The sequence below is a fragment of the Propithecus coquereli genome, unplaced genomic scaffold, assembly GCF_000956105.1.
Source record: "Propithecus coquereli isolate 6110/MARCELLA unplaced genomic scaffold, Pcoq_1.0 Scaffold292, whole genome shotgun sequence".
NCBI classification, from domain to species: domain Eukaryota; kingdom Metazoa; phylum Chordata; class Mammalia; order Primates; family Indriidae; genus Propithecus; species Propithecus coquereli.
Genome location: NW_012148530.1, coordinates 1,619,118 through 1,634,934, shown reverse-complemented (window position 1 = coordinate 1,634,934; position 15,817 = coordinate 1,619,118). Strand labels below are relative to the sequence as shown.

The following is a 15,817-nucleotide window of genomic DNA, read 5'->3' as shown; positions in this document are numbered from 1 at the left end:
AATGTAAAACATTTAAAATTTATCTTTATGTGTTCGGTTTATTCGCTTAGCAGAGTTAATAATAAAGTACTATATATTTCAAAATTGCTAACAGAGTACATTTTAAAGGTTCTCACCACAAAAAAAAAATAAGTAAGTGAGGTGATGGATATGTTAATTAGCTTGTTTTAATCATTTGACAGTGTATATGTAGATCAAAGTATCGCATTGTCCCTCATAACTATATACAATTATTGTCAATTAAAAACGGAAAAAAACATCAAAACATTCCACATTTGGTCTCAGAAGTTTTTTAATTGAAAACTTACTGCTTACTTTAATTTCTTTTTTTTAATTTCAAAATATTAAGGGGTACAGATGTTTTTGTTACACGGATATCTTTTATAATACTTAAGGTAGGGCTATTAGTGTGCCCATCACCTGAATAGTGTTCATTGTGCCTGTTAGGTAGGTTCTTACCCCTCCCTCCTCCCCCCTTCTTGATTTCCAATGACTTTTACTTCTCTCTGTGCCCATGTGTGCCCATCAGCCCATCGACTATTTCCTAATTATTAGAGAGGACATGTGGTGTTTGCTTTTACATTCCTGAGGTACATCACTTAGGATAACTGTCTCCAGTTCCATCTAAATTGCTACAAAAGACATTAATTCATTTCTTTCTGTGGCTGAGTAGTACTCCATGGTGTGTGTGTGTGTGTGTGTTGCTACAAAAGACATTAATTCATTTCTTTCTGTGGCTGAGTAGTACTCCATGGTGTGTGTGTGTGTATGTGTGTATATATACATACACACGCACACACAAATGCAACACATTTTGTTAATCCACTCATGAATTGATGGGCACTGGCTGATTCCACATCTTTGCAATTGTGAATTATGCTGCAATAAACTTTTGAGTGCAGGTGTCTTTGGGATAAAATGACTACTTTTCCTTTGTGTAGATACCCAGTAGTGGGATTGCTGGGTCAAATGGTAGTTCTACTTTTAGTTCTTTGAGAAATCTCCATACTGTTTTCCATAGAGGTTGTACTAATATCAGTCCCACCAACAGTGTATAAGCGTTCCTTTCTCTCTGCATCCACGCCAGCATCTATTGTTTTTTCACTTTTTAGTAATAGGCATTCTGGCAGGGCTAAAGTGATATCTTTGTGGTTTTAATTTGCATTTCCCTGATGATTAGTGATAATAAGCATTTTTTCTAACTCTCTAAAAATTCTTTGAAAACTTTAGCATATTCAGAAATGATACCCATTAGAAATAGATTCGAAGGTAAGGATTTAGGAAACACAACTGGAAACACATTGTATATGTGCGATTTTTGAATAATATAACTGCTACCATTTACAATTTAATTTGAAGTTAACTACCAGAGTAAATGATGCTTTGCTAACAAAACCTATTTGTTGATTTTGCTTTCTTAATTGCTAGCTTTGTTATTAAAATTTATCAAAAGTAATCCACTTAATTAGTTCTCCTTGCTGCTTAAACCACCTGTTGTACTTTGATTGTATAATGACTTTAGCCTGTGTCAACACAGTTTGTGTTTCTTCCCCTTCTTTTTAAACAAGTTCCTCTTGCCTCCTTGGTGGTCTTGATCTCAAAATACTCTTCTAGCTTTTTACTTCTGGGTGACTGTCAAATCTTTAATCCTTAGCTATCAGTCAGGGTCAATTAAGGAACCAATGAAATATTTAGTGTTTTATACACCTGTGCCATCCTCACTGCTGTTAACACAGTGTATGTGCATAGCAGTTGCTCATGAATGATTTGTGTAGATTAGATGAAAGCAAGGTAATCCTGAGTCCTTGCTCCCTATATCAAACATTCCATTTCAGGCATCTTGAAATGCTTAATTGGAATTAAATTGAATTTTGATTCTGCTGCTAAATCCTGAAATATTAGTCTTATTTAGCCAGCTTTGGAGATTTTAGACATCTTCTACCCTGTCTTCCTTTGGGGAATAATATTTAAGTGCTCTTTTAGTCCTCATCCTTAAAGTATTTTAGGAGGTAGTCCCACCTAGTAAAAGGAGCCAAGAGCCTCTAGTTTTAGCCTTGCTAACTTGTGAACTTGGTCTGAGTCTTAACTTCCTTATCTGTAATGGATTGTTTAATACAGGAAAAGGTTTTGAACACAGTAAAGATTTATAGGAATCTTTTGTATCTCAACAAGGCAGATAGTTGTTGACTGTTTAGGGCATTTCCATTTCATTACAGTAACGGAGATTTTGCAGTTCTCTCATGATTCAGTGGGGTTATCCTAAGCAGCACTTCTGTGCTATTATTTTATATTTAAAAAGTAATAGGGAGTCTTGCCAAGGCAGGAGGATCACTTGAAGTCAGGAATTCAAGACCAGCCTGAGCAAGAGTGAGATCCCGTCTCTACTAAAAACAGAAAAAATTAGCCAGGCAACTAAAAATAGAAACAAAAAGAAATTAGCCGAGCATAGTGGCCCACACCTGTAGTCCCAGCTGAGGCAGGAGGATTGCTTGAGCCAAGGAGTTTGAGGTTGCTGTGAACTAGGCCGACAACCACGGCACTCACTCTAGCCCAGGCAACAAAGCGAGGCTCTGTCTCAAAAAAAAAAAAAAAATCAATAGAGAATCTAGTGGCCTTATCAATATTAGTTTTGTCTACTGTGTAAAGCCCCTACCACAGTATCTGACACAATAATAATAAATCATTAAGTAAAATGTAAAACCCCACTTCTCAGATCCTTTTTTATGTGCATCCATACAAAATATATATTTTGTCACAGATTGGATGTACTTAGGGCACATTTTATTTCATGTTTATACAATTATTCCCTTGCCTTTTAAAAAAATATTTAATGTTTCCTCTCAAGCTTCTCCAAAGATTGTTGGATGACCGCAAATCTACTGTGGAGGTAATCAAACGAGAAGGAGAAAAAATCGCTGCAACAGCAGAGCCTGCAGATAAAGTGAAGATTTTGAAACAGCTGAGTCTCTTGGATAGTAGATGGGAGGCATTGCTTAATAAAGCTGAAACAAGGTAACTTACATACTTGCGATTCTTTTCAGAGAGTAGCACTGGCCTCATACTGATATTTTGTGTTTTGGTGATACTTTTCTTCAGATCATCATATTCCTATGTTTGTCATGTGTGTGGACATAAATAGCAAAGACTATAATGCCCTTTTCCTCATTCCTCTAATGTTAATGTCTTGTAATCACCAGTTATAACCCAACTCTTTGTTTTAACAAAAACATTTCCTTGAGGGTGATTCATTCCTTTGTTTATTACATAGTTGCTTCCTATCTACCATGCGTGCATCAGGCACTGGGTTAGGCCTTGGGTTACAGGAGTGAGGTGGACAGATCATCTCTGCCTTCAGGTAGGGTACGGTCTAGGAGGGTTTATAGCCATTGAGAAGTAATGACAAATGTGATGTTTTAATGCAAATGTACAAGGCGCTGTGGGAGCATATTAAAGAAGCCTAGTTGGGGGGCAGGGGAATGACAGCTATGTTAAGTTTTAAGGGAGGAGTAGGGGTTAGCTGGGAAACCAAGCAGGTAGAAGGTGCTCTAACTTCATGGAGGCTATGAAGCCTAGAGCGCGGCACCATTGGGTGTTTGTTCTCAGCAGTTTTCTTATTACAAAATCTCAACCTGTATTTCGTTCTCTGCGTTTGAAGCCACATTGACCAGCATTAAGTAGTAGCTACCCTGAAGAGTAGCCATCTAGGCTGGTTGGGTTGAAAATAGATAAACCATTGAACTGAATGAGTATGTTCCATAAATTTCTACTTTTTTTGGAACTAGAATGGTGAAGAGCAGGATTTGCCTAATTTTGAATTACGAAGTATAATTAATTATAATTTTAGGACCATAGAATGAGGTGCTCCTAAGGAGTTTGAAAGTCTCATGTTGTCCTTAATGTGTGTCAGCGGATTAACCCTTTTGTGTAATGCCTTAGGATGTGCCTTGGCTGTGATGGAAGATACTCTGAGTAATTTTTTTAAAAAATGAATGAATGTCTAGATCTCTGCTTTCCTACCATAACTGGTCTTCTTTTCCCAAAACCTTCCTCACAGTGATATTAAATGAAGGGATGTTGGTAATAGTTATGATTCACACCCAGATTTATTGTTCACAATTTAAATCATAGGAAATTAAACCCAATCACAAAACAGTTATTTCCACTGATTCTAGATTATTAGATATTTGAATTTAGGAAAAAGAGTCATAGATACTGATAATCCAGAAGTTAAAAAGGATATAGTAATTTTATTCATTTTTTTTTAGGATCAAATGTATTTCACCTGAAAGTTTTAAAAAATATACGTGTATATAGTTTGTGGTATATTGATACAGAAATTGTATTTAGTAGCTTTTGCCAATTTTCCGTAATTCCCTTCTTCCCCATAGAAAGCTAATTTCCCAAATCATGTAATTCCCTAAGAGTTAAACTCATAAGCAGTTAAGACAACAACTCTTGATCCCAGCAGAAATTATGCACTGGATTTGATACTGAATCAGGTATTCTGTATACAAATTGACACAATCAGTTGCCCTAAAAACACTGAGAACAGTGGAAGCCAGTTTTAATTTACATGAATCCTCTGCAATTGAGGAAAGAATGTGTTTTCTAAAAGTACTTCAAGCTACAAGTAAAAGTCCAAGGAATATTTTGGAATATTTCTCTTCTGTTCATGATATTTTAATCCATAAAATATTAACTATTGCTTTTGGAAAATATTCCTAACAGTGAACCTTTTATAAAGTAGGAATCACTATTCATTCCACTAAGGAGGGGGTGGGGGTAGAAGATATGTATGCTCTTCAAAATTTGAATCCAGTTTTGACCATTTGATTAAAAGCAATCTCAGGAACTTGTGTTCCAATCAAAATTAATACATAAAGCACTTAAAACAGGACCTGGCACAAAATATGTATTCAATAAATATTATCTATTATTGTCATTATTATTGCTATTGTTATTATTATAACATTGCTATTATTATTATAACTATAATTATTAGAAGTATTATTACAAAAGATTACTTCAGACTTTCATGAGATTCAGGCACTTGAGGATGATCTGTTGTTCAACTTTAATTTTATTTAATTGAAATACTATTTTAACATGCCCTTTCAATGTTAGAGATTTAGATTTTAACCTTGATAGTTTCTACCAAAAGGGTTGAGAATAGAATTCAGGAGCATGACTGAAGATTTTTGTTGCATATTTCACACATTCTTCATCCCTAAATGACCTTTATCTTGGCACATTTGTAGGAATCGTCAGTTGGAAGGTATCTCAGTGGTAGCACAGCAATTTCATGAAACCTTAGAACCACTGAATGAGTGGCTTACAACCGTGGAAAAGAGGCTGGTGAATTGTGAACCCATAGGAACCCAAGCATCTAAACTTGAGGACCAGATTGCACAGCACAAAGTAAGATATGACTCGCACATTAGTAAGATTCAATTTTTATTTTATGGTTTTTATGACATAAATTTACGTTACGTACTATTGTTGTGTTATGCATAATTGCAAACCAAATCCATTTCAAATGTCATGCTTTAGTTTTATTTATGTTTTCATTTTTATTTGTCCATTCTTTCTGTTTTTCTTCTTTCTTTTCTTAAACTTTATTTAGGCCTTAGAAGATGACATCCTCAATCACAATAAACATTTACACCAGGCTGTTAGCATTGGCCAGTCCTTAAAGGTTTTGAGCTCCAGGGAGGACAAAGATATGGTGCAGAATAAATTAGACTTCTCTCAAGTATGGTACATTGAGATTCAAGAGAAAAGTCACAGCAGGTCTGAGCTCCTCCAGCAGGCCTTATGTAATGCTAAGATTTTTGGGGAAGATGAAGTTGAGCTGATGAACTGGCTGAATGAAGTGCATGGCAAACTGAGCAAGCTCTCAGTCCAGGAGTACAGCCCTGAGGGGCTGTGGAAGCAGCAGGCTGAACTTCGGGTATTTTGATTTATTTCATTTCATTTTATTTTTTTCATTTCAGTTGTCATTATTTTCTCAGTCTTCCTTGTTTCTGTGTTATTTTATGTCCATTATGATTTGGATGAATCGCTGTACACAAAAAACACTTTGCCTATATATACAGATTACTTTTAATGAAGTCATTTTTAAAAAGAGATTGAATTTATCCTATTGGCTGGATCTTTCAGTTTTCATTTTGCTATTTTATTGCTGGATACAAAGACCCATCATTAGGCAGCACTCCAGTACCTCCACATAGCCCATTTCCACAGGGCCCTAAGTATTTTCAGAAAGGGAGAATGCTGTGAGTTGTATGAACATGGGACGTGGGGCATAGTGGGGAAAAGAAGAGGCATAAACGTGGGAACAATAATGAATATTTCAAAATTTGAGCTATCTACTCAAATATATCTCTGTGAAACCTAATTGAAGTTCTCTGAGATTAACTAATGCTAATGCTGATTTAATTTTTTCTCTCCTACATAAAAACTGATGCCTGTGTTTTTAGGTTCTGCAAGAGGACATTTTACTCAGGAAACAAAATGTAGATCAGGCATTACTAAATGGTTTAGAACTACTCAAACAAACCACAGGTGAGATATCTTTCAAATCAAATAATCATGCAACCAGCATTTTGCATTGTTTTCAAAATATTTTAGGGATGGGGAACAAAACATTTTATAATTTTGGGGCCATTCCAAGACTTCATTCTGGAGAATGCTTTGAAGACCAATCAAGGGAGGGTTTAGAATATGATCTCACCTTTTTCTCATGATCTCCCTTGAGTTCTTGGTGGAAGTTGTGTGTGTTACTCATAAAGCACTTTGGCACAGGAGCTGGTCAGAGAAGCCCACGACAGAGTTACATTAGTTTTCCACTTGTGGAAGGCAGATGAACACATAGGCTGTAGACAGTTTTTTTTGTTGTTTTTTTTTTAAGCTAGATTGCATTGCAGTAACGCACGTTATGGTTATATGCATGGCTATACACGGGCTTCATTTCTTCATGCTTGAATCACTAAGAAAACAAACGCTTGATTTAATATTTATGTGAAATGATTTTAGAACAACTCAGAGAGACTAACTTGTTTTAATGATTCCTGTGGCCATAGGAATTTCACTGTACCTATGTCCAGTTCAGCAATATGTATGGAGTGGGGGCAAGTACCATTTATTATGAGTTGGAGAAATTCAATATCATATCTAGAGCCTTGAGTTAGAAGTCTGAAGCTCAGGATGCAGTTTCTCTGTGTATCTGAAAATGAGGCAGAAGCAATTAAGGATCCACTGGAATAGTGCAGTTGAATAATGATGAGTAACTAAGAGCAGAGAGGTTAAGCATCTTGCCCAAAGTAACCCACCTTTAAAGCCATGCATGAGGTCACTATCTGAACTCGGGTGGTTTTTAATCCCTGTTCTTTGAAAACTGAAAGCCTCATACAGAGATAAAAAAGTACTGCCTTGCACATACCTAAAGGCACTTAGCCCTTTCCAGTTTGTACATTTGTATTTTTCAGAATGGTTTCCATTTGCCTGAAATCTTGGGAAAGATTAAAATCTAGAAAAGGGCTTCTCTTGGGTCAGATCATCTTTAGAAAAATGTCTCCTTTTCCCCCCCAGAAAGTTTCATTAGTGAGCCATAATATCTGAAGAACCTGCCCACCCCCAACTTTGTCCTTTCATAAGAAATAACATGCCTTTGAAATTTTAGGTGATGAAGTTTTAATAATTCAAGATAAATTGGAAGCCATTAAAGCAAGGTACAAAGACATTACTAAATTGAGCACCGATGTAGCCAAGACTCTGGAACAGGCACTGCAGCTTGCAAGGCGGCTGCATTCGACGCACGAAGAGCTGTGTACCTGGCTGGACAAAGTGGAGGTGGAATTACTTTCATATGAAACTCAGGTTCTGCAAGGAGAAGCAGCAAGCCAAGCACAAGTGAGACAAAAAGTACGCTCTGATTTATACGTTTTGGATCAGTTTATTATCTTTCAAGGAGTCTTATTCATACAGGAATTAAATTGTATTTGTCTTGTGTCATTACTAACATGCTGAAAGATGCCTGGGTGGGTGGGGACCCAACAGAAATTGGCAGCAGATCAACTGTTTAAACTTTTAGGAGCCCAGAGATGAAAACAGTATATTATGGTTTGTTTTAAGAGTCTTATTACACAAGAGACAGAATGATGAGAACAGGGAAAAAAGGAAAATGATCATTGTTTGAGAGATACACATAATTTTGTTGGAATAACAATATTTCTGTAAAATAGCATGGGGTGGGGATATCTAATTATATCACAAAAATAGTATGCTGGCATGCTAATGATTCTTCTTTGCAAAGATATCGGTCTCTGTTTTTATCATCCCTGAAGTATGATCACACATGGGTGAAGGGGAGTTGGTGAGGTCAGGCTCACTGAGCCTGTAATGATTCTGCTAGAATGATTGAAAGCCAGTATGTCCTCAATTTGAAGGTCACTTAATTCTGGCTTAATTCCTCCTTTTTTTTTTTTTTAACTTTTCTGTTACCTGATTACTTAGAGGTTCCCAGAAAGCAAAGAATAATACATGTTAACTTGCTTCGTTTTGTTTCCCAAATTTTAAATATTTATATTAAATTTCAAAGATAAAATCTTGCCATGTCGACAAATGATTTGTTCTTTGAACTTCTCAGGAAACACTTTCCTTTTTGCAAAATAGCTTTAAATAACAAAGGTTTATTTAACTTAACTGAAACCAAGGGGATGGCCAAAGCATCACATTATTGGCCTGCAAAGGACTTTAGCCCCAAGAACAGTTAAAGGAAAATTCTGTTCAAACTCTTAAGTGGCACCCACATATTTGTGTGTTTTCAGGAACTGCAGAAGGAAGCTAAGAACAACAAAGCCTTATTAGACTCCCTTAACGAAGTGAGCAGTGCTTTGCTGGAACTGGTACCATGGAGGGCAAGAGAAGGACTTGAGAAAATGGTAGCTGAGGACAATGAGCGCTACCGATTAGTGAGCGACACCATCACTCAGAAGGTGGAGGAGATCGATGCCGCCATTCTGAGATCACAGCAGGTAGGGACAAGTGGTTTGTTGTCTAGGCAATAAATGTTCTCCAGCTGTTCCCAGAGCCTTTACCTGAACAAAGATGCCTGTGAATAGTGTTTCCATTCATTTGTTGTGCTTCGAAAATGAAAGGGTGGATTTGAAAAGAATTTGACTGGGCTACTTGGATGTCTGAGTGCCAGGGCAAGGCTAATCTGTACATTGTTAACAGCCATCTGCCTCACTGTTTCAGAGATTTATCCTTATCAAGTCAGACCCTAGGAAGATCAGCCCTGCTTTCCAAACAAAATGCTTTTGTCTACATATATGCATATTGCTAAAATTAATTTTATGCCTTGACTAAGTCTGACCTGTATGTGAGTAAATGTTTTGAGTTACCATGTAAGTCAGTATTAACTGTTTGTTGATTTACAAAGAACTATGGCAAAGAGAAAGTATTCTTTTTAAAATGGAAACTATTTTGTTGGTAATGTGGAGTTTTTTTCTGAAGATGACCGAAGGGGAAACAATTATAGTTTCTGACCTGTCTGTGACTCGCACAGAGTGTATATATTCCAAGAGTTTTTTAGCCACCCAGTGCTTACCACGGCTTTCTCAGAGTGCTGTGGGCAATGCATGGGGTCCTGGAAAAAGAAGTTTATAATATATGTTTGATTAACTTTCATTGAAATCTCTGTGAATATTTACATTAAGTCATCGGACTTATTATAAACTTTGTGTGTGGGGGTAGTGTGATATCACTCTGTACTTCAGAGCAGAGCTTGGGAAGGGATGTGACTCAGCTTATACTTGTACAAGCCAAAAGCAAGAAACACAAATCAAGCAGATTCTGTGGGAGCATCCAAAATTAATTTTCTAATGTTACCGTAAAAGTGTAATTTATATAGTTCTAAAACATAATGCTCCACTCCTCATTTTAGTGCCGTGCTCTAGAATCACAAAAACTGATGAAATACAATGATAGCAAAGGCCCTGCCTAAGAAATTTTTGTGAGGGAGGGGATTCACGCTTGAGGAATGTATTTTGTATGTTTTTCAGGTTTAGAGGAATTTATACACCCTATTATTATAGGAAAATAAGTGTGTTTATTTGTGAAGTTTATTCGACTATTTAAAAATATTGAATTTTTTTTCACTGGGATTTATGTCAACATTGCAGAACTAGCACTGAATACTTCTTTAAATAGCAAGACAAGGATTCTGTACTCTTGGGATTACGATTTTCTTGAGAAATTGACTATGGTTGATTAGTTCAATAAAGTAAGACTGTAATAAGGGCAAGGTCACAGGCTGAATTTCAGTTGGTTAGTAAGCTCTGGTACATGCCAAGGTCATTAACTGTGGCCTAATTCTATTCAGGGTGTTGCAGCTGTTTTCCAAAGGGAAAGAAAGTAACCAGGTCAGGGGAAGTTTTCTGGAACCCCAAAACAAATATTCATATATGCTATAAGAAAATAATTATTTGGAGTTTTTTCCTTATATTATAATCATTCCTTATAGAAATGTTGAGATTTTCTGAAAGAATACAGAAAAATTCATGAAAGAAAGAATATGTAAGCAATTTGGTCTATATTCTTCTTGCCTTCCTTTTGAGAGAGACAGAGAGTGAGAATGAATATGTGTATACTAAAAGTCTTATTACTAGTAGGTCATACAGCTAATATTAAAATGCCATTAATATCTTCTGGTTGTTCATGTGTATATGCGTATCTTCATTCCTTTGAAATACCTGCAAGTCTGTCCAATGAAATACCTCCAGCAGGGCTAAACAGAGACAGGTATCTATAGCTGGGAGGAACATGTACAGTGTACAATATGCGGAGAAGGAATTTGCTTGTGGTCCCATGGCCAGTAAGTGGTGGGGTTGCAACTAGAATTTAATCCAGATCTCCTTCTACCTCACTACTGTGCCTCCTTATAAATTATATAGAGAGGAAAAACCCTGAGGGGTGATCTATTTTTTCCCTAACATTCTTCAATAATCTGAAGGAAGGTGCCATTATTAGAGCAAAACAGAAGTATGTAATGAAAATATTTCCAGCTATAAGGATTGTGGAACATGAGAATGTAATATTGAAAGGGTCATGAAACATCATTGTGTAGGCAAGTTTAAGAACAGGGTAGTAGATATCTGTCTCTCTGGTATGGCAGAGATTTTGCACTTAAAAGATAAGTTTCTAAACGCATAATTTCCAAGTTTATAAAGGAGCTAATATATCACTGAAATTATTTTATAAGCTTGCTCGCTTATAGATGTTTGGAATTAGAACCAGAGTACAGTTTGATAATAGTGTTTTCTGTTTTACCCAATGATAATATATCCATGAAATGTAAAAAGAAATGGTGAAAAAAAAAAATACCTTTGGACCTGGATGTTAGCCACCTATTTTATCCTATCTGTTTTATGTTGTATAACTTATCTACCATTCTGTGTCTCTTCTCCGTATGAAATATGGACATGATCTGATGTCAGTTCACCTTTTAAAATACATCTATAGTCACACACATTTTGTTCTATTAACAAAGAGACTCTTCCCCAGACCTCTTCCTCCAACATACCCACACCCATAAGTGATAGGGTAAGGATGTGTGCCTTCAACAATACTCGGTAATTCTAAAGTTATAGATTTAATGTTTTGTCCCTGAATGACCTTGCTAAGTTTGACTAGATTTTAAATGTCTGGGTTTTCTAAGCAAGATTCTCTTAAGATATTTCATATTTTTCCCAGTATTAAAGTTGTTTATATACAGATATACCTCTTTTATAATGTTGTAACCTGCATTTTGGAATTTAACAAAATTATAAGCACTTTGCAAACTGGCAGGCCACTGTCCCATAGTGTATTGACTTCCAAACATCACATGAAAGATGCAAGGAAAAACATGGAAAAGAATTAAAGTTTGAAAAAAGAGAAGGGAACGTAGAGATATCTTCTAATTAGCGTATACTTTGTAACCAACTTGTATAAATTTAGTTTTTAAAAATGTTCTGATTTGACACGGTTAGATTTTCATGTTAATCTTATGTCATAATAACAGTTTGGAAAAGATATGCCATTGAATTTTGATATCATAGGGATGCGGACCCTATTTGTTATTATTTCAGAAATAATTGAACAGCCTCAGTGATGTGCGAATGATTGAGGACTGAATGCGCTAGGTGCTACCCGTCAACAGGCCCCTACGTCCGACTCTACAGATTTGCAGGCACTGATGTTTTGAAAAGTATATTCTTTTTTAAAGAATTGGGCCCATTACATTACATTTAGGAAAAATCTGAGTGGAACAAGGCAGCTTAGTAAATAATGATGTTGAGCTAAACTGCCTCCTCTCACAATACATGCCATTATCTAAGTTACAAACTACATATTTTTGCATTTTAAACCTACACAAAGTAGCATATCTTTGTTGCTTTCTTTCTACAAGCTCTGTGGAAATGTGGAAAGGCACTTTTGCTTGAAAGATGTACAGACTTGTATCCTGAATTCAGACTACCCTGATTGTTTGTTTAAACCTCAGCACTTCATCATCCTTTGCCTCTTATAAATGTACAATTGTCAGAAGTTGCTAAAATATGTGTATCTCGCTGGGTTTGGGAATCCCAAGCATTCTTCGGCAGTTTTAATTGCTTGGCTTATGTGAGTGGGCCCCATAATAACCCTGTTATAAAGGCCCAGGGATTGTTGGTTTGGGTGCAATTAAAACAAACAGCTCATTGGTTCATTAGGAATCAGCCTTGGAGAAAAATACCACCTGTTTATTTCTTTTAAAGAACCAGAAGTAAACATCCCCCTACGGAAATGAGATTTGTTTAGACCCTCCAGGTGTTGAGGGTGGGAAAATACGGGCTGTGTTATAAATAATCAGAAGCAAAGTGGAAGGAAATGCTAATCAAAAGAAAGTGATAAGATACCGGTCAGGGGAAGGGAGTAGAAAGGATGTCCTTGAGGTTAAGGTTTGCTTACCACTTTGTCTTAGTCCTCTATTTCCAGTCACCAGAAACTTTCTGGATAAGTATGATGTTTAAATACTAAGTTAAAACCTATTACTTATTGACTCTTGTGGAATTTGAATCATTTTTGGTGAAATCACATGAATATTTTGAATTCATGAAGCCCAGATTATATACAAACACAAACAATAAACATGGCAAGTAAGAGTGCAGTCCTGAAGTCAGACCATCTTGGTTAGATGCTCAGGTCCAGCATTTACTAGCTGGATGATCTTTGGGAAGTTAGGTAACTTCCCTTTGCCTCATTTTTCTCAGCTGCAAGTAGAGTTAGTTCATGGTAATACCTACATTATACAGTTGTCAGAATTAAAGGAGATATTGCAAGTTAAGCACTTAACAGTGTGTTCAGTAGGATGCTGGCTGCTATTGTTTTAGAGAGTTTTTCAGGAATATTTAGAGAAAGCCATTTATAATATGTTCACTAACTTTTTAGGAAATTGCTGAAATGTTAGCTCAGCTGTAATAGGAGTTACAATAGCCAGAGTTGATGGTTAGACTCCACTGATGCTACCTATTAAAATACTGCCCGGAATGCAGTTATGGATGCTGAGATTATCAACAATTTATTCTAAGTCAAATTTTGCTACTTGTATGAGTAAACACATTTATTAAAATTTGGTCCAGTAGTATTGCTCGCCATGTTGGCCACATGTAAAATGAGCCGTTTTTATAGTCCATTGCAAATACACACATTAACCAGTTATTTGAATGAGTCATAGACCTAGAATGCCTTGCCTCACTATAAATTGCTTCATGTAGACCCTTTGGCTATTCCATTTGTTGCTTAACAATAAATGTTTGCTAATTTAATAAAAAAATTTTCTCAAATGGCAGAAGGGAAATATTTCTGCTTGAAGACTTGTTTTCTTTTAGCAGAACAAATATTTGACTTGGTCAAAGAAACATTGTTTAAGTTTCAGCTTTCCATTTTGGCAACTTAGATGGTATCATCATACTGGTTTTCACTGAATACTTTTTTTTTTTAAGGGAGGAGACATAGTGTTAAGTTAATATTAACTCTTAACAGCCTGACTTTCTTTATTATTAATAGAACTGTCATATTAATGCTGTCATACTTTTAACAGCCTGCACACAAACGAGAGGGGTGATGTATCACTTTATTTTTTCAGGGACAATAGAAGAAAAAAATTGATGACTGTTAAATTTTATTCCAATATCTTGCAGCTTTTACACTCAGGTAGAAAGGCCTGGACTGTTAAATATGCAGCTTCGTTGTATATGCCTTGAAAACTAATGATCCACATTAGAAGACTCTTTCACTTCTTTTTCATGAGGATTCTTTCCCTACACCTGAAGCTGCTGAATTCATTGATGAAATATTTTTCTTTGGTTTTCACATTAATCAATAATTGCTAATGAGTAGCTCCATTTAAAATTAAATATCATAATTACTGAGCCAGATAGACTTTTTCAAGAGGTTTCTTGGAGACTTTATAACTAAAGGAAGTCTACCCCTAAGCCTGACAAATATTAAAAAATAAATTCTACCCCATATCGTTGGGGGTACAGCAAAACTGCTTATGAGAGTATAAATTAATACATTCTATCTGAAGGGCAATCCGACAGTGTATATCTGAAAGAGAGAACACAAACAGGAACTTCCAGGTCAGATGTTACCCACAGAATTGTTTTTCTTTTTTCTTTTTTTTATTAAACTTGTTTTAAGATAATTGTAGATTCACATGCAGCTGTAAGAAATAATACAGAGAGATCCGATTTTGTCCTTTACTCAGTTTCCCTGGTGGTAACATCTTTATAGTAAAATAGCACAAGCAGGATATTGACATTGATGCAGCCAAGATACAGAACGTTTCCATCACTCATGTTGTCCTTTACAGCCACACCCACTGCCTCCTCCCCTCCCCTCTCCTTAACTCCTGTCAACCACAAATCTAGCCTCCATGTCTATGCTTTCATCATTTCAAGAATGTTTGAGTACTTTTTCAGCCACAAGCTCTTTCTCCACTCCTTCTTAGAATATGATAACATGAATATTAGATCTTTTACGGGTCCACAGGTTCCTGAGGCTCTGTTGATTTTTTTTTTTTTTCCTGGTCTATTTTCTATTATTCAATTTGGGTTGGGTAGTTTCTTTTGTTCTGTCATCCACTTTACTGATTCTTTCCTCTGTCCCTTTCACTGAGCTGATCCACTGAGATTTTTATTTCAGTTATATTTTTCAGTTCTGAAATTTTCATTTGCATCTTCTTTTATATGTATATTCTATCTCTTTGCTGAGATGTTCTATTTTGTTGCTGAGACCTTCTAATTTTTTATTTGTTTCAACCATGAACATTCAAAAATGCTTGTTGAAGCATTTTTATCATAGCTGCTTTAAAATGTTTGCCAGATAATTCTAGCATTTCTGCCATCTAGATATTGGCATCGATGTGATTATCTTCTTCAATTCAGTTTGAGATCTTCCTGGTTGTTATATGATGTTGTGAGTCTTGGATTTTAAACTTTGTGTTTTAACTGCCTTTCTCTGATACCACTCTGGGAAAAGAAGCCAGGGGTGCTACCAGGTGGGGGTGGAAGTCCAGGCTCCCCACTCAGCCTCTGTTGGTAGTGAGGGGTATGCTCCTCACTTCTGGGTGAGAGTGGGAGTTCCAGCTCTCCTTGTGGTCTCCAGTGACACTGTGAGCTGGGGCCTTGTTTTTGGCCAGTGGGGATGAAGGTTCTGGCTCCCTAATTGGCCTTCTCTAACGTCACCCAGCAGGGGTATTGGGGACCTTGTCATAGCCTCATGAGGGTAGAAG

At 36.3% G+C, this 15,817-nt stretch overlaps 1 protein-coding gene across 1 annotated transcript in view; it reads left to right on the top strand.

Moving 5' to 3' along the window:
* Positions 1-15,817, top strand: part of DST (dystonin) — a 374,223-nt gene that overhangs the window by 298,911 nt on the left and 59,495 nt on the right. Inside the window, exons 52-57 of the mRNA XM_012648708.1 lie at positions 2,846-3,012; positions 5,259-5,418; positions 5,624-5,950; positions 6,480-6,564; positions 7,682-7,923; positions 8,829-9,035. Of these exons, the coding sequence (XP_012504162.1) occupies positions 2,846-3,012; positions 5,259-5,418; positions 5,624-5,950; positions 6,480-6,564; positions 7,682-7,923; positions 8,829-9,035 (1,188 nt within the window). The remainder of the gene's footprint in view (positions 1-2,845; positions 3,013-5,258; positions 5,419-5,623; positions 5,951-6,479; positions 6,565-7,681; positions 7,924-8,828; positions 9,036-15,817) is intronic.